Genomic DNA, 22,990 nt, shown 5'->3' with positions numbered 1-22,990 from the left:
GAAAATAAAACCAATATTTTTTTTAATAACTGATGCTTTTTTATTTTTTTTTGCAGGCCTGTCAATGCATCCTTCTATTAATGGAGCACAAATTACTTCCAAGAAAGTCCAGAAAAATTTGAATAATTATGCATCCGTGGAGTGTGGTGCAAAAATGCTAGCGGCAAATCCCGAGGCAAAGGTATTGTTTTGTCAGGGGAATGTCACAAGGAAACCTCTTGTTATACACTTCATCCGAGTTTGTTCTCAATCTTGCTTATTTCTACATTTTGCTCGTGGTAGCCCATTTTTCTTTAAGTGCATGGAATGGTTTTTATTAGGAGACACTAAGAATCTTATTTAGTCATATATCAGAAACTTGTTTGCTCGCCAACTTCCAAATTATAAGCAAAAAGGAAGCCTCTAGAAGTGAAGCACCAAAGAAGTCTGTGTGGACACCTACACAAGCATAACACTTCTTTAGATACTGTGTTTTGAATATTTTAAATAGTTTTTTTTTTTTTATCAAACTCTTGTATTGACTATTTGAGGTTCTCCATATGAAACTGTTGTGTTAGGCAGTAATTCTCATTTTTCTTGATCAGGCTCTCTTTTTGTACCTTTTTTCTGGACACCCCCCATATTCTTGCTTACTATGTTATTTGGTGTGCTTTGAAGGGAGTACATATGTATAGAAAAGTAGTTGCTTGACCTTCTCACCATTGTGTGCAATATTTGAAAATGTATGCTAGGCCCGAGCATCTTTGTTTGGATGGCTAATGCATTAATGTTAATTTAAAACACTTATTCAAGAGTCCTGTGCATAGTGGGCCAGCTAAGTTGGATGCTGAAATATATTGGCATAAAAAACCCTCCTGTTTACAAGTGCTTTTCACCATTAACCTTGCTTTGTTCTATGGGCCCGCAGCCAAGTTTATCAATTGCTTTAGTAAAATAGGTGCATTTTATGGTTTACTCCTGTATTTGATTGTTGACTTGGGAAGTGAATGTCATCATGGATAAAGTATACAGGATTTCTATTACTACATTACATTTTATTTGTTGCATGTGCTGCCTAGACCGCATGCTCTGCATACTCCTGCAATCTAATGTTGGATGCAGACGTTTGCAAATAGTTTTTCTTAGCAATAGTTTTCGGCCTCAAGATCTTGTGAATCCAGCCATAGCCCACAATGTACCACGACAAAGACTGGGCCAACAATTTCTTTCTTTTTCTTTTTTTGTTCATTTGTACTTTTCAGCTCAAAATATGAGACTGTCAGCCACTTCTCCACACCTTTTCGACTTCCAAGGACCCTGCACTATCATCAGAAGATATAATTGTTGATTTCACTGCTTCACATTCTACCACTGGAGTGGTATCAGGGCTCGGGTCATATGACAATGACTGTTAGGATGAAAGGGTTTAGAGAATATGCAATTTCAATGCTGCCTAAGATGTATTACCACATTTTCATGGTGTGACTAGCGTAGTGTGTGCAAGCTATGCCTCCTTTGAGACCACAAGGAATCCACCTGCTTAGCCTGCAAGGGGTTAAAAATAGGATCACCATCCAGTCCCAAGAGAACGTCATGTGGCACAATGTAAGATGCATTGTCGACACCCAAGAACATGCCTGCTTTTCTTGGCACTGAGGGGAGCCTATGACGAGGACAATGGTCCATCTAGCATACCAACGGCTCAAGTACAGCATAGCCCCGAGATCCTCTATTTCGAGGGCTCAGATGTCGAGGGCAACCTGTTCCTCCGCCGGAGACCCTAATGGCTTGGCCAAAGTCCACACCCAGGGACTCCATTTCTTGACCCACATCAGAGGGTCTTTCCTCTGGGGATCGACACTGGAAAAAACGTCTCCAAGATAGAGCACTGGACCCTGAGGAAGTCTGGCATCAAGCCCCCAAGACTGGCACGAGGCACCGACCTTCAAGTTCTGGTACTGACACTGCTTGGCATCACGAGCCCCCTTGGCTCCAGCTAAATCTGTAAATAAGCTCCCAAGCCTTGGCACCAGCCCGCATGGGCTCAACCCTGAGACCAGGACCAATCCCTTTTGAACCAAAATTGACTTTGGAGCCAAGGCTGCGGAAGACTTGGATGCTGAGTTTGGCGTCTAGTGATCATGCACTGACCATTGAGCTTCTAGAGTGGCCCATATCAGGCAGTGCAAAATCTGCATCCACCGCTCCTCTGGAAGAGTCTTGCTTTCCTGCCCCCACAGGAATCCCAGAGACGGACGGCATTACCCTAGAAGAAGAGGAAGTTGACTTCAGAGGACTTGGACTTTTATCCTGTCCCACAGATGAGCCCAGACAAGGCTACCAACCCTCTATCTCAGATTCCTCCACAACCTCCACCAACCCCAGTCCAGCACCTTATATCGCCACCACATCAGTCCCCACACAGGCCACTGTCATCTCTAGTGTTCATCCACTCTTTCCAAGCCAATTCTGATCAGGAGGGACATAACTCTCAGGATCTCTATTTTTATCTGCACCACCCAATGAATGTGTAGACCTGTGGTAAGATTCCACTGTGGACCCACAGGAGGATAGTGGCCCTGAGCCATATATAATAAACCCCTTACCCTCGGACAATGAATGTACCTCCTTACAATGCACGCCTATCCCCCGCAGGCTATTAAAATGCGGTTGTTGCAACGACCGCGATGTAACGACGCATACCATTACCCCGTAAGTCATAACAATGAATTGCTCTAGTGGGGACACTGGATGTTGGAATAGTATAATTTACTATTCCAACTCCAGTCTGTGCAACAGTAGGGAAGGTGTTGTTTTTTAAATCCAACACCTTCTGATCCCTCTGCAAGTCGCTGTTATGACTTGCAGGGTAATGGTATGCGTTGTTACAACGCGGTCGTTGTAACAATCGCGTTGTAATAGCCTGCGGGGAAAAGGATTTGTGGCAAACTATGTTTACCCGGACCACACCAGAACATGTCATGAGGTGATGCAAAGGGCAGATGACAATCACAAGGTCAATTCTTGTGGAAAAAGAGGAGGATGGCTTCCTTGTGGAAACGCTCTTAAAGACCAAGAGGTCTGGATAACGTCAGGATTGGACAACTAAAATGGTTACTTCAAGATATCAAACTAATTGTGGCATTAAGCCCAGCTTGATGCCGAAGTCGAATTTAATGTCACTTTTAAGGAACAGCAACTTTTAGGTCGTTGCCACTCTGTTGCCCTTTTTGCCCAGTGGCCTCGCACAGTTGCTAGCCACCAGACTGCCTTCTGGCCTCCTGGGGAGCACTGTGCACGACTCCAGGCTCGGAACAATAGAAGCCTGTTACAGAGGGAGGTGGTACCTCCCCCTTGTAGAAAGCCACACAGTGTGTTGGCCCAAAAGGCGAGCTTCAAAGGGGTAAGCTGCCTTTGGTGGGCAAATGGCAATCGTACTTGTGTATGGCTATTCCTTCGTTCAGGTAGATAGGTTGGCAGCAGAAACAGAGAGGGGAAACCAGTGGACAAATCTGTTTTCCCATGGGCATGTAGCGCACAGGTAGCCATACCTCTAGGGTGGGCTACCAAGCTCCTAACATCCTAGGAAGGGTTCAGACATCTTGAGAGTGGGCAGAATAGGGCACTCTGGGATTGCGAAATGCCACACATAGCCAGAAGTCATCACAGGGTGGGAGGGATCCTGGTAACCAATTGGCTAGTGTCCGCTTTCTGAACTTTAGACTGATTTGGTCACCAGGTACCTGTCCAGATATTTCTTATTGGCCTCCCGACCTTCTTTTTGTCTCAATTTGTCGCCCAACTTTTTCAAACTTTGATGCAGGTGGCAGTGCCTTAGCGATGGAGCTGCGTGAGGGGAGATCAATTAACCTTACTAGGAGGTCAGAGGTCTTGCTCGCCTTGTCACGCAGTGGCCGCCATTAAGTAGGGATCGAGGGGAGGGAGAGAAGCTTTTGAAATGTTTTTAAACTTTATGGTTGCCAATTCTTGTTTGCACTTTGGACTAAAAAGCTGAGATTCGTTTTCTTTAAAAGCTAAATCTCTGGAACTCTCCCGTGTATTTTACGCATCTCTGTGTTTAAAAATTCATAAAAATATAATCTTATTTTTATTAATTGGTGTTGGATTTCTTTCGGGTTGTGGGACTTTTTTTTATTCTGTTTGATGCTTCTAAATGCTTTACACTAGTTCCTTTTTTTTAGCCCTGCTGCTCGAAGCCATGGCTACCCAGGGTTGAGCGATTTTGTAAGGTCGCACAACCATACCATCTAATTCATCACAATCCTCACACTGAGGTTCAATAGCTCCTCATCAACAAACCATTCGATGGGGAACATATCTTCAACGTCAGGTAGACAGTATCCTTGAAGTCATAAAGGACACAGACCCTGCCAAAGCGATGGGCACCCTACAAACCTAGTCTCCCAAAATAGTTTTTTTCAAAAGCAGCAGCCAAAAGGAGGTATACCAGGATTGCTACCACACCACAGTGCTAACTATTCCAGCAGCAGCTAACCTGAGGCAACGGCAGCAGAGAGGGTCAAGGTGATTCTGGAAAGGGTGCCTCAACCTCCAAGCAGCAACTTGCCATTGATCCCCCTGTTCACACACTTGTTGGAGTGAATAAGTGTGTTCCTTCCACAGTGTGAGGAAATGACCTCAGACAGGCAGGTCTTGTCCATCATCTATACATTCCATACCATACAACTGAAGATACCACTTGACAGCACACAATCAGATAGGGATCACCAGCAAATGTTATAAGAGGAAGTACAATATTTTTTAACCAAAGATGCCATCGAGCTGGTACCAGACACCACAGGGTCAAGGTGTTTAGTCCACATAAAAGACAGTACACTGCAACCTATTCTCGACCTCAGGTTACTGAAGCAATACATTCTGAGGGAGCACTTCAAGAAGACAGCCTTGCAGGATATCATATCTCCTCAGCACATCAAACCACATGTCGACCCTTGCCCTCAAGAATGCTTCTTTCCAAATCCACATACATCTGGAACATCACCACTATCTGCATTTTGCGGAAAGTGGAGAACACTACTAATTGAAAGTATTAGCCTTCAGGATCACAACAACCCCAAAGGTGTTTGCCAGAGGTCTGACGGTGGTGGCAGCGCATCTGTGCTTCAGTGTCATTCATGTCTTCCCATACCTGGATGATTGACTGATCAAGACCAACAGCAGACAGCAGTGCCTAGCACTCACCAACACAATAGATTCAGTAGTACACAAATTAGGATTCACAGTCAATGCAAAAAAACGCATCTTGTCCAACTGCAAGTCCAACAGTTTTGCAGCATAGACGTCTTCTAGATTCACATACTGTACATATTCCGCCATCTAGTGGTTGGAGTCGGAAAGTGCTTTTTTTTCTCTGCTCAGGCTACATCCCACTTAGCGTGTGTGCCAGCTCTCAGATAATTTTTTCCGCCATGGAGATCGTAGCTGCACTGAAGTCGTCTGAGAAACTACAGCAGCAGATGCAGGCAACAGAGAAAGGCCACCAGAAACTCCGACGAGAGAGGTGGTACAAAGGAAGGTTGCATGAGTGGGAAATCTTTGAGCAAAGCAGTTTGTTTACCGCTGCTCACTTTCTTCCTCATGCACCAGGGAAAGTACGTTTTGCAGCGTGAATCTTTCTGGATTCACTATGCTGTGCATTATTCCGCGATCTTGTGGTTGGGTCCGGATTCGTAGTCTTTTCTTTTTTTTTTTTTTTTTTTTTTTTTTTGTAGCCCAGGTGGGCGTCGACGTCCACCATTTGGTGCACCTCCCGTGACGTCGTCGTGCTTCCTGCGGAAGTCCCACCTTTGGGGCGCCATCTTCAGATTCTTTTTTCCGCCGTTGGGTCTGGATCGTCATCGGGAAGCTCCAGAAATTCACTCGGAGGAAGAAGGAAGAAAAGCGAGTTTCATCGATAGAATCGAGAGAAGACATCAGGAATAGAACAGATTTCATCAGGAGCGCGAAGAAAGAGGACCAGCGAACCTTTTCTTCGACAGCCTTGGAGAATGCACGCTCAGAGACCCTGAGCGAAATGGACAAGACGCCATTCAAGTTCTGCCCAAACTGCCACCACAAGTTCGCGCAGAAAGACCAGCATCCGGTCTGCAACCTCTGCCTACCGGTGGACCACCAGAGTATCGACTGCAACGCCTGCTCAGCCTTCGCGCCGAAGACACTCAGGGTGAGAGAGAGGCAGAGAAGAGCCAACGCCAACATGGATGGCAAAGGGAAACCACCGACACTCTACGAGCTGGGCCTCGACACGGACGACGAGGACAACGTCGCCGAGACAGCCGAAAACTTCACGGTCGTAGAGACCGACAAGAAAAAAGAAGACGAGGTAAGAGAATCGTCGAGCGCAAATCAAAAAACACCTCGAAAACACGAGGGTGACTCGAGGAAAACTGAGTCAAGGTCCACGAAGGGAGCCCCGGCGCCGAAAACTTCAGCGTCCAAAGGGGGAACTTCAGACAAAAGGCCCAGCGGATCCTTACAAAAGGACTCCCTGGTGCAGAAAGACGCCGAAAGGCAAGGGTCGTCGAAATCATCCCAGGAAACTGGCCGATCGACGCAGAAAGAACGTTCGACGTCGACGCAAGTTTCATCGAAAAGACCCGCGGTCGACGCCGAAAGCATCTCCGAAATGGAGAAAAAGAAGAGGCGGCTCGAGGCCGAAATGGAGAACATCCTTCAAAGGAAGAAGGAGTTCGACGCCAGGATGAAGGAATTCAAGATTCCAACGGTTTCATCGGCGGGCGTCGTCGAGGTCGAAGAAGAGTTCGACGCCGAAGGGCTGACAAGGGATCTCGAGGAAGAAGAGGAGCCCTATTATGAGGAAGAAGCCGAGGAAGAAGACCAACAGTCGTTCTACGAATCGGCGGCATCTACCAGCAACGACGTCGAATGGCACGATCTCGACACCGAAAACCCGGAGGAGGCCGTGGACACGTACCCCTCGAGGCCTTCGCCACCCGACGACATCGGGGTGTACAATATGGTGGTGAAGAGCGCAGCAATGGCCTTCGGCGTCAAACTCGACGAAGAGAGGCCGAAAGCCGATTTTCTCGTCGAAACACTGCTCCCCATCCAGACTAGGAGTCAGTTCCTCCCCATGCTACAAAGCGTGATGAACCAGGGGAGAGAAGCCTTCAAGGAGCCTGCCACCTGCCGGTCGATCACGCCCAGGACAGAGAAGAAATATAAGCTCTCCTCCCTGGACCCACCTTACATCAAGGGTAGCGTCACCGCAGACTCCATCATAGCCTCCACGGCCAGGAGAAGGGCCAACGTTCCAGCAACTTCGGGCCCACCTCCGGATAAAGAGAGCAGGAGGATCGACCTCACAGGCAGAAAGGTCGAGAGGAACGCCGCAATGCACTGGCGCATGGCGAATTCGAATGCACTCCTCAATAGACACCAATACCAACACTGGGATGAGATGGGGGAGCTAGTAAAGCACCTCCCCGAAGAATACCGCCAGAGAGCCTCTCACCTGGTGGATGAAGGCAAGAACATCGCCAACTCCTGTATAAAGACGGCGTTGGATGGGGCAGAGACTTCAGCAAGACTCATGGCCATAGGGGTCACAGAGAGGAGGCATGCATGGCTAAGAATCTCGGGATTCAAACCGGAAGTGCAGAACAACATCCTTGGTACCCCCTTCAACGGAGAGACACTGTTCGGAGCAACGGTGGACGAAAAGCTCACCCAGCTCAAGAAGGAAAACGAGACAGCGAGGTCCATGGGGACCCTACAGCTGAGGGGAATGAGACGAGGAAATCCCTCGAGGAGACCCTACGGTAGGGGTGGAAGCCAACAGGGGACGTCGCACCAGGCGTTCCAACAAGGTCAGCAGGGCGAAGGTCACGGACAAAGTCAGCAGAAGCAAAGCTGGCAATATCAACCTCGGGGCCAGTCCTTTCGCGGGAGAGGGAACGGACGTGGCCAAAGGAGGAGAGGGGGCGATCAGCCCTCCTCGAAGTGACTCAGCACGCAAGAAGACGCCTACCCTCGTAAGGTCCCCAAGGGTGAGGCGCGAAAAAGTGTCATCAGGGGGAAGAGAAGATTCAAGGGCCTACGAGCATACGTCACCAGTAGGCGGAAGGCTGAGGTTCTACCTTCAGGAGTGGCGGCGTATAACCACAGACAAGTGGATACGGAACATCGTGCAGTACGGATACTGCGTAGACTTGGAGAAAAGACCTCCAAACAGGAAGCCGAAGGGAAGACAGAGATCGGCCCAAGAACTGGCAATACTCAGAGAAGAAACGCGGAAACTCCTACAAAAGGGAGCCATAGAGACAGTGCCGTTCAGGGAACGCAACAAAGGGGTCTACTCAAACTACTTCGTGGTTCCGAAGGTAGACGGAGACCTCAGACCCATACTGGACCTCCGTTACCTAAACAAGTTCATCAGAACGCAAAGGTTCAAAATGACTTCACTGCAGGAGGTACTGCCACAGATAAGAGAAGGGGACTTCATGGTCACCGTGGACCTCAAGGATGCCTACCTTCACATCCCAATAAACAGAAGGCACAAGGGCCTTCTAAGATTCAACATCAAACAGGAACACTACCAGTTCACAACCCTGGCCTTCGGATTAAAATCAGCGCCAAGGGTCTTTACAAAATGCCTGTCGGCGGTAGCGGCACACCTACGAAAGCAGGGAATACACGTATACCCCTACTTGGACGACTGGCTGGTCAAGGCAAACTCACGCGAGAAGTGCGAGAGCCACGCAAAACGCGTAACAGACACCCTCACAAATCTGGGATTTTCCATCCACTGGGGAAAATCATCGCTGGAACCGGAACAGGTAAAGATTTTCCTGGGGGCAAAGATCAACTCCCTCAACAGTACAGTAGTGCCCAGCGACAGGAGGACAGATGCTCTACTGAAGGAGACGCAGCTCTACCAGAAGGGGCGAGCTCTGACAGTGAGGGCGGTGAGCAAGATGATGGGAATGATGGCGTCCTGTATCCAGCTGGTGCCGAATGTACGCCTGCACATGAGACCATTCCAGGAATGGCTGCAACAGCAATGGTCACAAGCAAACGGAAGTTGGGAGGATCTAGTGGTTGTTACGCACGCAGTGCAGGAGGAGATAACTTGGTGGAACAGAGACAACATAACAACGGGGAGAAGCCTGACACCACCAAGCCCAACAATGACCATTACCACGGACGCATCGCAGAAGGGATGGGGAGCGCACATGGACAACCTCAGAGTGAGGGGTCTATGGGCTCCAGCAGACGCGGTCCGCCACATCAACTACCTCGAGTTGAAAACGATACTGTTAGCCCTGAAGGCATTCCAGAGACACCTGTTCGGCCAGAGGGTGTTGGTACAGACAGACAACACCACGGCGATGTTCTACATCAACAAACAAGGGGGGACACAGTCGTTTCCCCTCTCATCCCTAGCTCAGGAGATTTGGAGATGGGCCATACCTCTCAAGATAGATCTACTGGCAATTCACCTACCAGGGAAGGACAATGTGGAGGCAGACTGGCTGAGCAGACAGACCTCAGCATCACACGAGTGGGAGCTCAATGGCCAGGAAACGGAGAAAATCTTCCAGAGATGGGGGACTCCCACAATAGACCTTTTTGCAACACGCCACAATGCAAAATGCCAAAGCTTCGCGTCCAGGCAACCAGATCAGCAATCCAAGGGAAATGCCCTATGGATAAGCTGGTGGAGGACATTTGCCCACGCCTTTCCACCGATACCCCTGTTGCACAGAGTGCTCGACAAGTGCAGAACCAGCAACATGACTCTGATCCTGGTGGCTCCACAGTGGGCGAGGCAGACATGGTTCTCACAGATTCAAGAAATGGCGCAAGGCAATCCGTACAGGTTCGAGAGGAGAAAAGACCTGCTCTCAATGCAAAACGGGGAGGTCCTGCATCCAGAGCCAGAGACACTCAACCTAGCAGCATGGCTCCTGAAGACCTAGAGTTCGCACACCTAAGGTTACCTCAGAGCACTATGCGAGTGCTACGGGAGGCAAGGAAACCTACTACAAGAAAGTGCTACAGCGCAAAGTGGAAGAGATTCACGGTGTGGTGCAGGAAAAGGGGCCTGCAAAACAGAATGACAAGAGACTCAACTGTGCTGAGGTACCTCACACACCTTCTAAAGAGTAACCTCTGCTCGAGCTCCCTAAGGGTACACCTAGCAGCGATCGTTGCCTACACCAGAGGTGAGAAGGGTGGAAGCTTCTTCACCTCGCAGGTGGTGAAGAGATTCATGGAGGGAGCCAAAAGAATGGCACCCCCGAAAAGGTTGCCGCCGCCGGCATGGAATTTAAACGTGGTTCTGACGGAGCTCATGAAGGCGCCGTTTGAACCCATTCACAAGGCCACTCTACAAATGTTGACGATGAAAACTGCCTTTCTAGTGGCCATAACCTCACTACGCAGGGTGAGCGAGCTTCAAGCACTAACGCTACAGGAGCCCTACATTCAAATTCACAAAGACAGGGTAGTCCTGAGGACGGACCCACACTTCATGCCCAAGGTAGTGTCGGCGTTCCACATGAATCAGAGTATCCAGATACCGAGTTTCTTCCAAAACCCGACTACAAACGCAGAAAAGGCCCTGCACACCCTCGATGCCAGAAGAGCGGTGATGCACTACATTGAAAGAACCAAGGAACTCAGGAAGTCGAAGCAGCTGTTTGTGTCCTTTGCTACTAGCTTCATGGGTAGACCAGTGACCAAGGGCACCATCGCTAGGTGGATTGCCCTCACTATTCAATTCTGTCACAAACAGGCTGGACAGGAGCTAACGGAGGGGCCCCAAGCTCACTCCACAAGGAAGAAGGGGGCCACAGTTGCCTTCCTGGCAAACACGCCCATCCAAGACATTTGTCTCGCAGCAACTTGGGCATCTGTGCACACGTTCACAAAGCACTACTGCGTGGACATTCAAATGAATAAGGAAGCACAGGTCGGACAGAAGGTGCTACAACACATTTTCAACGACCAGCGATCATCTTCCACCCAGCCACCACAAAAATAGGAAAACCGCTACAAAATCTATGCACAGCATAGTGAATCCAGAAAGATTCACGCTGCAAAACGAAAAGTTTCTTACCTGTCGGTGTAGTTTTGCAGCTTGAAGATCTTTCTGGATTCACTAGCGAACCCACCCACCTCCGCCAGGAAGATGAGGCTGGAGGAAGAGGGGGTGAAATGGATAGGATCAAAGAAGTGGAAACGTACAGAAATATGGACAAAAGGATTAGTCAATCGCCTAGGGTTAAAAAAAAAAAAAAAGGGAAAAAAGAACCCGAAGATGGCGCCCCAAAGGTGGGACTTCCGCAGGAAGCACGACGACGTCACGGGAGGTGCACCAAATGGTGGACGTCGACGCCCACCTAGGCTACAAAAAAAAAAAAAAAAACAAAGAAAAGACTACGAATCCGGACCCAACCACAAGATCGCGGAATAATGCACAGCATAGTGAATCCAGAAAGATCTTCAAGCTGCAAAACTACACCGACAGGTAAGAAACTTTTCGTTGTTCGCTGGCAGAACACAGTCTCCAGGTATTTGGGGGGGGAAGTTTCTGCAGGGAGCTGATGCTTCATCCTTAAACAAGGTAAGAAGGAGCCCCTTATTATTTAATATAGGAGCAAGAGCACTGGCACACGGGTGAATTGCTCCACGTACTACCGAAAAACTTTAAATAGCACAGCACAGCCATTGTTTATTTTTACCAAGTTGGAAAATAGAAGCACATCTCCCATGCTGCGCTAACAGCAAGTGTGTCACTGTGCTGTTTACACACTTTTAATACAGTGTTTAAAGTATTTAAACATACTTTTCATAGTTTTTATTGTTATGTTTGCAGGCTGCGCTTACAACAAGTCTGTCTCATTTTGAATAACGTGTTTAAAGTATTTAAACGTACTTTTCATAGGTTTTATTATGTTGACAATGCGCATAAGGTGCCTCTTCCATATACCACAGGATTTCTGGAAAACGAAATATTCCCGTCTTCCTCTTGGTTGCAAACATAGCTAGGGACTCAGATAGCGCGTTGTGTTTACAAGGTTAAAAGGTTTTTTGGGGGGCTTAAGAGGAGATTCTAGGGATCTTTTAAACAATATGAACACCTATGGGAGGTTCCACTTTACAAATGTTTAGCATTGCAACATAAAATATATTCACTAAGCCATGGGATAACGTTATGGCTGGCTGCAAAACAAAGCCCCCCTTGCCTTCCCAGGCATTAAATAGCTGGGAACAACACTTATAACGTGGCACCAAATGCTGCTCACATTTACAAAGTTTCTGCAAAGTGGACAGTAAGGTCATAAACCCCATCCCACTCGCCCGCTCCATTCCAGGATGGACAAAAGAGACTGTAAGGATCATAAAATGGCTTACAGATCAGACACAAAGATCCTATAAATCTGGTGCTCATCTCCAACAAGCTCATTCCTTAGCTGCCCTCTAAGCAGATGCAGGAAGGCAGGTTTACGGTTCCAGCAACTTAGAAGAGAACAGAACTTTGCTCTGCAGAATCCATTAAAAGAAAATAAGCTGATCTTATCTAAGCACATAAGTTGTTTCATGGGCAGTTCTAAAGGCTATGCTATATAACACATAGCATCCACAACCCATGTGCCTAAAAGCACAATAACATGGATATCAATTGCAACAATTTTAAAATGACTAGAGCCCCTCCCCCCAAAAAAATCACGCACTGACATATAGCTTTTAAACAGCAATAGTGTATGTGCATAGAAAACGCACCAACATGTGCAGCAGTTAGCACAGTCACTGTGTAGCATAATCGCCTGAAATTCATTTTGCATACGCAATAAATAAACCGTTTTTTTCATAAAACTAATACATGCACACAGGTGACTGGTTCAACGAGCCACAGCATATTTGAAAACAAATGATGCTGAAAACTATCTTTTGCTGCATACCATTTGCAACATGCAATAGCATAATAGAACATCAGAGTACAAGTACCAATACGCGCACAAGTGCAGTGTTACGTACTGAGCCACTACAAACTATAAGGTTGCAATGGTAGGGTTACCTTGGTAAATGAATCCTCTCATACCAAGATACACTATGTCCAAAGACGAATGCGGATTATCACACACCCATAAAGACATGGGCTAGGCTTATCTGTACACAAGTACATAGGACCATGTGCATATCCCTTTGAAATTTACCCCTCAGTAGGCAGGGTATTACTACATATGGGGTGATATCTATTCTACATCCGACAAAGCAAATTTGTGGCTATTACAGGTCAAATATTGGGATATACCCCAAATATAAACAAAAGATCATGGAATAGTTATACATGCTGAACTTCGTATATATGTATATTATATATAGGTAGGTGTATGCATATATGTAGATATGTACATATATGTATACATGTATTTAAGGGGTAAAACATCATTAAGTAGGTATATATAGGTGTATATAGATACATATATTTTGTACATATATATGTACACGTCCTTTACCAGTGACACACATCGCATTACCCCTGTTGTAAATGCAGGAGCCAATCACCGTTTAATCCTAAAGAGCATATAGATTGTCTCTTTAGGAAGAAAGTCACACAACACTGGAACACATACCAAATTCATCCCCCATTCACCAATAATCTGCTTCACAACCCTGTGAGCACCGGGTACAATTATTTGCACCCTTCCTTTTCAAAAACAAAAGGGGGCTGCACATAAAACAATATATGCAATTTAACTCACACTTGGGATACTGCTAATAAGGAATTAAGTCTCTCTCACACACAAGGACTTACAAACCCCAAGATACAAGTTCATATCTTCAGACGCTACACAGCAACTTTTTCACCAACACAGCATTTACTTGCAACACAACATTGTGTTTGCCCAAAAATAAAGGCAAGTCAACTTCAGTCACAAGGGACTTCTCGCCACCATATAGTTGAGCATGGCACAACCAACCAATAATATTACAAAAATAAATAAACAAAATATTTTGTGAGACAATTTCACTGAAAAGACTGATCTCACACACATGGGCGTGGCGAACCCAAAAGTTGAGAATCAGCTCCTACAGCGGAGACTGATCTTGACACCATAAGGGAGCCGGCAACTCTTCGAGGGAGTTGACTGTAACTTCCAAATCTAGCACACAAGGCCGGCAACTGAGGTTGACCGCGACCTTTCTGGACACCTTAAGGGGGGACGACAACTCTTCTTACGAGTTGACCGCAACTTCCTAAGGTATCCTATATGGCGGCAACTGGGGTTAACCGCGACCATTAAATTCGCCAAATAAAGTGGGGGGTTAACACCCATTCACCACATAAAACACCTGTACACAGTAAAATAAAAAAATAATCAGCACCTTAAAACATGCATTTACATACTAAATAGCAAAGCTGGTTAACTGGGACCAGGAGAAGGCCCATACCTCGCATCCGGTCCACCAGATAGGGACGCCTCCTCGACGAAATGTATTCCTGGCAATGCAAAAAGAACACAGCCCCTTACATGGTTGATTTTTCTGTTACAACAGCTATTACCCTGCATTAAGGCAGATTAAAAACAATACAAGGTGCAGCTTTTTAATTCTTCCTTACTAAGTTATATACAGGGCACAGAGTCTGCACACAGCACACTCAAATGTTACTGTATCTCTCCCTTGCACTTCATCACAAGGAAGCTCAATACCACTAACAGCATGCATTAGCCTAATAAAGATTGGAGCCCATTAGCAAATAATTGGCCAAAGGCCCACTGTGCTCAGTAAACCTTAAGGACCGTAATACAAATTCAAAGGCCAGGGGCCAATGATGTCCCATGCATACAGAAGGAGCACACCCTTCATCCTCAACACAGGTCAATCCTCCTATCACTAATAAACCTCCAAACACACAGAGGGAATATCTCGAAGGTGACCCCAAGGCAGGCATACACATATGTAAGCATACCCACAGCACACATACATATGTACATGCCGAGACATGTACATGTAAACATTTTTGGTATACAAGATGGTTGACTACTCTCCATAAGGAAAAATAAACATGCATGTGTATGCCTATAAATAAATAAAATATATTTATATTTGGTATAGTTATAGGTATGTTTATATGTACAAACTAAAATGCCCCAAAATCAGTCGGCAGTGCCTTACTATACAAACACACTCTGCATATAACAAGGTAAAGCCTTCTTTCCTCTCAATTTGCTCATAAGGACATGGACAGAACACATAATTATATGATACCGTCCACGTTCTGCAATACCATGAACAAGGGAAGGTAATGCTCACTTCAACACATCAGCAGCTTACTCATAGCGTTTTGTGTCGCTTCCAAAAACGAGCATCAAACAAGGAATACATACACACATAAAGCAACCAGGCACCTCAAAAAACCCTTAAGCCATATCCACAAAAAGGCATTAAAACCTGCCCATTGCATAAAAAAAAATTGAAATTCTGGCAATATACAAATAAGAGCTAGTGCTGGGTAAAGACCATAGTAAAATAGCACTCACAAAATAAAAGCAGCTAATCAGACGTTAGCCTACAAAAAAATAAATGGGCCTATAAAATATAACTACTTGAATAAACATTCAAGGTTTTGTTTTCCTGGTCACGTCCATAAATATTTAGCACTCTCAAAATGCAGATATGCAGAACGGTGTACATATGTGTATACTTTCCTGAAAGGACAACCATATGGATACCTAAAAGGTACACACAATAAAAGAACACAGATTCTCTCAAAAAGAAGTGGTACACTACACCATTTTCGTTTATCATCCTGTGGAGATTAACTACACTTTACTCCCTCCTCCACAATCGCTAAATACCGCTACACATTCTATGCACAGTATGTGAATCTACAAGACGTCTATGCTGCAAAACGAAACTAGTTACTTACCTGTAAGAATAGTTTTTTGGCCTAGATTCTTCTAGATTCACATACGACCCTCCCTCCTCCCCTGTGAAGGAGTGAAAATTAATAATGGATAAAATGATTATAAAAAAAAAAAAAAGAGAGACTCAAGACACAGTCCCTAAATAAACATAGTACAGAGGTACTTGTAAGGGCTAACAAATAGCAAAAGGTATAAATCTCCTCATTCAATATTACATACGTATTATATAAGAACTAAACCATAGCAAAAATGCTACATCTGTCCTATTATAACAGCAAGTGACCTTTTTGGAAAAGGTCACACGAGCTACCTACATAGCTCAAAGAATTAAATAACAAAATTGTACAAAAGCATAACACTTAAGTTACTTGTTGGCCTTTCATACTCCGCTATATACAGCAACTTCTCTCTCTTTTTTTTAAACAAACCGGTATAGCGTAAAAAAAAGGATGGGGTGTGTGTGTGTGTGTGTGTGTGTGTGTGTGTGTGTGTGTGTGTGTGTGTGTGTGTGGGTGTGGGTGTGGGTGTGGGTGTGTGTGTGTGTGTGTGTGTGTGTGTATATATATATATATCTCCTTTTAAAGTCAACAAGTGTCCCTGCACTCAGCTCTATAAACCATCAGTATTATACTTATTTAACAAACAGACACAATCACAGGGCGATAACAGAAAACAATAATCTTAGAGCTTGCACACAGCCTAAGGGGGTTTGTGCCTGACCAGGGGGATCAGGTTTCACCACCTCCCAACAGAGAGAAAATCATATCAAAATCAAATCAAAAGCACTTTCCGACTCCAACCCTAGATGGCGGAATATGCACAGTATTTGATATTTGATATTTGAGGGGGTATTTCTAAAGCGCAGCGTTCGCTCCGGAGGGAGCATCATGGCGCTGGAATTCCTGAAGGCCCAGTCGTGGTAGTGGTAAGAGGTTAGATGGCAGCTTTGGTGAAATCGTCGGGAAGGTTAAAAATCCAGGTCTTTTGAAGTTTTCTGAAAGGTTTTTCAAGAGTTTGTTGTCTAAGATTTTTGGGCATGTTGTTCCAGGCTTTAATGGCCAGGAAGCTTAAAGTTTTTCCACCTTTCGTCTTCAGGTTGTACCTAGCGGGGAGCATGAGGTTGTCCTGGGCAGATCGGAGCGATCGGCTCGGATTGTAGTGGGGGAAGCGTCTGGTGAGATATTTTGGACCAGTATTGTTAAATGCCCGAAAGGCGATAATCAGTATTTTAAAAAGTAGTCTTTTGTGGAGGGGGAGCCAATGCAGGGATCTTAAAGCTGCGGAGATAGATGATTTTCGGGGCAGTTTTAGGACCAGTCGGGCAGCCGTGTGGAGAACACTTTGAAGTTTGGACAGTGTGGACATTTTTGTCCCCGCCAAGAGGCCGTTACAGTAATCTAGGCGTGAGATTATGAGGGCTACTGTTACTGTTTTCCTGGCGTCAAGTGGAAGAAAGTCAAAGAACTTTCTTAGCGATTTTATTATTCCAAAGCATCTGCCTGCAACATTCCTGGCGTGCTGGTCGAATGATAAATCGGAGTCGAATAGGACACCAAGGTTCCTAGCTGTTGTTACGGTCTGGGGAGGGGCAACTGAGTCATCCGGCCACCAGAGGCCTGGGCAGAAGGAGGTGTTCTTTCCGATAGGGAGTATCTCTGTTTTGTTCGAGTTGCATCTGAGATGGTTAGTGTCCATCCAGTGGAAGACCGCTGTCAAACAGTTTTTGAGGTTGAACTCGGCTTTGGTTGAGTTATCCTCTAGAGGTACGATGAGCTGCGTATCATCGGCATACGATGTTACCGGTATGCCGAATGATTCAATCCGGGATAGGAGTGGGATGAGGTAAATATTAAAAAGAAGGGGACTCAGAATGGACCCCTGAGTTACTCCAGAGGAGACCTTCTTCTCATTGGAGTGGAAAAGGCCAAGAGCGACAGTTTGGGACCTGTCGGTAAGGAATGATTTTATCCAGGATAGGGTTATGTCCGAAATCCCTATGTCTGTCAATCTGCTGATCAAGATGGGGTGGGATATGGTATCGAACGCCGCAGTGAGGTCGAGAAGAATGAGAATAGCTTTCTTCCTCTGGTCTTGCAGCCTCTTTATTGTGTCTGACAATTCAATCAGAGCTGTTTCGGTCGAGTGTTTGGGACGGAAACCAGATTGTTGTGGGTTGAGTATATTATGAGCTTCCCGATAACGTTTGAGTTCTCTGTAAACCATCTGTTCGGTTATTTTTCCCAGAGCCGGGAGGAGTGTGATCGGGCGGAGATTGGTCAGGTCCGACGGGGATTTGTTCGCCTTCTTCATGAGAGGTTTGACTATACCCTTTTTCCATAGGCGAGGGACCGATCCGGAACGAAGCGACAAATTAACTATGTCGTTGATGATTGGGTTCACCACATCTATGAGTTGGTGGAGGATTTTGGGAGGACAGGGGTCGGAGGGAGAGCCAGACTTGCACGCTAGAATAACTTCTCTAGTTTGAGCCAAGGTGACAGGGGTGAACTTCTTAAGGCTACCAGCTAGGGATTCTAGTTGATCGAAAATAGGAACCCCTTGAGACGTTTGTGAAGGGGGGAAATTACTTTGGATGGAGGCGTTCTTTTCGTCAAAGTAGTCTGATATTTTGTCACAGAAGTCTTGGGATGGGGGGATTTCGGGTTGAAGTGCTTTAGGCTGGGTAAATGATTTTACCATTGAGAATGTTTTTTGTTTCTGACTAGCTTCCTTAATGGCGTTGACGTAGAAGATTTTTTTAGCGGATTTAATGTTGGAGATGTAAATGTTCCTTAGATGGATGTAAGAAAGACGGTCGTCATTGTCATATGTTCTGCGCCATTTTCGCTCAGCTTTCCTACACAGTAGGTGAGCGGTAGCTAGGTCAGAGGTGAACCAAGGGGCGTTGGTTTTGGTATTTTTATGAGATCTACAGAGATGATTGGTAGGGTTACGAATTTTAATTTCTAGTGAGATCCAGTTATGGAAAAGGTTTGCATCAAGTTCGATGTTACCAGATAAAGTAGGGGACTGAGATTGAAGAATAGGGTTAATAGTAAGGTTTTCTTGGACTTTTTTCCAGTTGACGGGATTGTCACAATGAGGTTTTGTTTTACTAAAGGAGAGTGGGCGTACATTTATAATATGGAATGGGATCAGGCTATGATCTGTCCATATTTGAGGGAGAGGGGGTAGGGTAATAAGGGAGGGGAAATTAGTGCAGACACCATCGAGAGTATGTCCAAGTAAATGAGTGGGCAATGTGACACTTTGTTGAAGGTTGAAAATTTCGAGGGTCTGTAGAAAGCTATTGGTTTGTGAGTCAGATATGGACTCAAGGTGTAAATTAAAATCCCCAAGAAGGGTAAAATGTGGGTAGCGGAGTAAGAAGTGTCCCAGAGAGTCGCTCAGTGAGTCTAGGAACTTGGAAGCATTACCGGGTGGGCGGTAAATCCGACCACCTGAGAAGGAGAAGGATTGACTGAGTTTAATTGAGAAGCCGAGGCTTTCCGCGTCTGTTAAGGGGTCTAGATTAAACGTGTGACAAGTGAAGGTATTTTTCAGAATCATGGCAACTCCACCGCCTCTCCCTTTCAGTCTGTCTTGTCTAAAGAAAGAAAAACCCTGAGGGAGGGCAATGGCTATATCCGGGTTGCTGTCTTCCGTTAGCCATGTTTCTGTGATCATAAGACAGTCGAGATCAGAGTCAAGGATGAGGTCATGTATATCTTGGCTATGCTTACACATAGACCGGGCATTTATCGGACCACCTTTAAAGGGCGGCATGGAATCCTTGGGGAGGGATAGGGGAGTGGGAAAGTGGGCAGGGTTTTTAAAGGAAGACCAGCGACAATGCTTGCAGCAGAACGAGCCGGAGATATTTGACACGTCAAGTTTGCAGGAGCAGTAGTTGATACCCCGTAGTCGATGAAGGTCGCTAGGGAGGTACCTGATGCACAAGGGGGTTTGTGCAGAACTTCCTGCACCTGTCGCGGTCTTGGCGCGGACGGGCGCAGACGGGCTTGCCTTAGGCGCGCAATCGTCGCGCCCGCTGCGCTCGTCCGCTGCGCTTCCGAAAGCTACACATGGATATAGTCTGGGAACAAGGTACAGGGGGCGTGGCCTCCGAGTGGGAGTGTCCCTGTTAGAGCGTGAGGGAAGGCGGGAGGGGTTAACGGCGATTTCTCTACCCAGCCCTGGTTCTGCTGAGTGAGGGGAGTGCCTGCACACCAGGGAGCAGGAACAATGAGAGGGTGAGTGTGTATTAAAACAATTCCACAAGTATTAAAAACAATTCCACAAGTTTTTAAAAAAGCGAGCAAAGCGCTATCTGCTACCTACTCCCGGCTGTGCCTCAGGAGGTTCCTTGTAGTATGTGAAACTAGAAGAGTCGTTTACGAAAGCTATATTAATCTCTGGCAGGGCCTACCAAAACCAAGATAGGGGGATGGCAGTTCATAGGCTACTACTTATTTTTCGCAGTTTTCAGACACCATGTCCTGTAACAGTGAGAAAAGCAATGAACAACTAGTGGTGATCTTCATTTATAGCTGTAATGCCGAACTCAAGATTGCACATACGCCTCCTGCAGCAGTGTCTATTGCAGCAATGGTCCCTAGGGGCAGGTTAATGGCAAGATCTAGTGTTGGTCGAGCTCCGGGCTTAGATCATCCTTGAATGTTATAGTTGAACTCACTTGTCACTGGGCAGGCTATTTTGGACCCTCAACTGCAGGTGCCCATTATCACATTGTCTTACTCTGGGTGGGGAGCACCTCTCAGCCACATGACTGTTCAAGATACCAGGGTGCTGGAACACAGGGATTGTCACATCAATTACCTGGTGCAGACAGCAGTACAATTAGTGCTCAAAGTATTTTACATGATTATATGAGAGAAAACCGTCCTAGTAAAGACAGTGACCCCTATGTACTACGTTCAGAAACGGGAGTTAAGCAGTCTGCACTAGTTCAAACAATCCGTCATTGTGCCATCTGCATTCATGAATTGCAATTATTGCTATTTAAGATTAAAAAACGAATTTGAAAGTGTGCGTCTATCAACAAATAAAATCTTTTTTTTTTTTTTGTGTGAAAAGCTTTCTCTAAGTGCATTTAAAAGGAGTTGTTGCAAATGTATGATTACCTTATGGTAACCTATTACATTACTGCTGTTTTTAAATCATATTGCTAAGGAATCCTATTTAAGTAAACCAATTAAGCATATTATTCCTATTACCCTGGAATAATAAATGTATTCCTGAGTGAAGTGTTTCTGGAGGTGTCCTAGGCTGCTTGATAAGTTCCGGTTTTGACAATAATGGAGTTCAATTATCATGGACAGCCCTTGCTGCTTCTTTTCTGTGCATCTAGTAGGGCAAATTATCAGACCCTATTTTGAATTGATGAATTACTGTGTTATAAGGTTTTAAACTGTATGTGGGTTAGGGACTGTGATAATTAAAACAAGCGCTCACAACGTTGTCAGACCAACCCACCTTCTAGGCAGTCCGTTAAAGGTTATTTACTCTGCGATAATCCTGGCTACTGTGTAGCAGTTTGTGTTGGACAACTGGAAGTATAGCTCCTACTCAAGTAAAACTTTGTAGCGAGTCAATTGGAGGATATCGCTACTTAATTTCACTTGAATTACTGTACATTATTAACTGTAACCCCAATACATCAAAATGTGAATCATATAAATTAGATTTATATATTATTTTTTATTGCGAACGCGCTAATTAATTCCCAGCCCCGCCCCCCCTTTCATTTCCCTAAAGGTTAGCTCATTTTCATGTCGAATTATGTATATTCTTACAAGACTGAATTATTACCCAGTCACCACTATGAAATTGTTTTTAAAAAGGATGTGAAATGAGAGATGTCTCCTTCCAAATTCCCTCTTTCCATCAAAACATGGTATTCCATCAAACTAAATGCAAAATATCTTTAAAGTTTCTTTTGTCTTGAGAAAGGGTTTGAGTGCTACGTTGAGATACCAAGGTCACAAAATGTTTTCTCATAATTTGGTGACAAATTATGTGCGTTAGTTCTGTTGCTTCTGTATTTGCATCACTTTCTAAACAATTCCTTGACATGCGCAAAGACTTTGTTTTACTATGCAAGAGCTAAATTAAAATCTCCTGTTGTACTGTATTTCATACACATAATTTTCGTATCCTAAGCATTGTTTTGTTGTTTTTCCCAGAGCACAGCCGCTATCCTGATAGAGAACATGGATCTCTACATGCTAAATCCATGCAGCACTAAAATTTGGTAAGGTGCTTCTCCATTTCCAAACCCGACCTCTAATAGAAAGTTATTTAACCCTAACAGTGTTTCTTCTGTATAGGTATTTTTCATCGCTTCACATGCTTGAGTAATGCTTTGTTTGTGTGGTATCGCAAGGAGTAAAATTGGTCACAATACAGTTTCTCATCGAGAAGTTATAAATTATTAGTTGCACACTTGTAGATTGTTTAGGTCACGGCTAGCGTAGGCTGCGCACATGCGCTGTCTTGCTGGCGAGATTTAACGTATTGAGGTCTTTTCGGTAAAGGGCTTTAAGCCCCGCCCCTCTTTTCCATTGGCTGGCGTCACCGTTTATGGTAAACGGTGGCCAGCCATTGGAACGGATCTGTTGATGACGTATTTGCTCGGCTTTCTGAGCCGTCCCATTTGGACAGGCTCGTCTGCCTTCCTTCTGCCGTGAAAGCTTTCTTATCTTTATGGGGCCATGTGTTTCAAAACACATGGCCCCATAAGGACAAGAAAGCTTTTTTCTACAGCTTCAAAGACATTAAATGTCTGTTCCACCAGAAAAGGCGCGCAGCTCTTCCTATAAATTATTTCGAGCTCACGGTCTATTCCCTATTGCGTCAAACCACTCGCTTCCTGAGTTCACAAAAATCCATGGCATCTTTATCTGTCAGACTTTTTCCTCACATATGCAATCAGAATAAATAGGTATCTGAAAGAAACACGTTAGTTAGATTCCTCACCTTAGAATATCCCCAGGCGTCAGACTGGATCCGGAAGATTTTTCGTCAGCAATACCCCTTGCGCGTCG

General features: G+C 45.4%; 1 protein-coding gene across 5 annotated transcripts in view; it reads left to right on the top strand.

The window, feature by feature from the left end:
* The window catches only part of SUCO (SUN domain containing ossification factor), a 580,289-nt gene that overhangs the window by 227,921 nt on the left and 329,378 nt on the right, over positions 1-22,990 (top strand). For all 5 annotated transcript variants that reach the window (XR_014960616.1, XM_085601647.1, XM_085601645.1 and 2 more), the window contains exons 8-9: positions 57-181; positions 22,130-22,197. Coding sequence is in view for 4 of the 5 variants with exons in the window: in XM_085601647.1 (XP_085457773.1) it covers positions 57-181; positions 22,130-22,197 (193 nt within the window). In the remaining variant the exon portion in view is untranslated. The remainder of the gene's footprint in view (positions 1-56; positions 182-22,129; positions 22,198-22,990) is intronic.

The sequence above is a fragment of the Triturus cristatus genome, chromosome 4_2 (genome assembly GCF_964204655.1).
Source record: "Triturus cristatus chromosome 4_2, aTriCri1.1, whole genome shotgun sequence".
Lineage (NCBI taxonomy): Eukaryota > Metazoa > Chordata > Amphibia > Caudata > Salamandridae > Triturus > Triturus cristatus.
The sequence above is the reverse complement of the archived record's forward strand: the minus strand, read 5'-3'. Positions and strand labels throughout refer to the sequence as shown.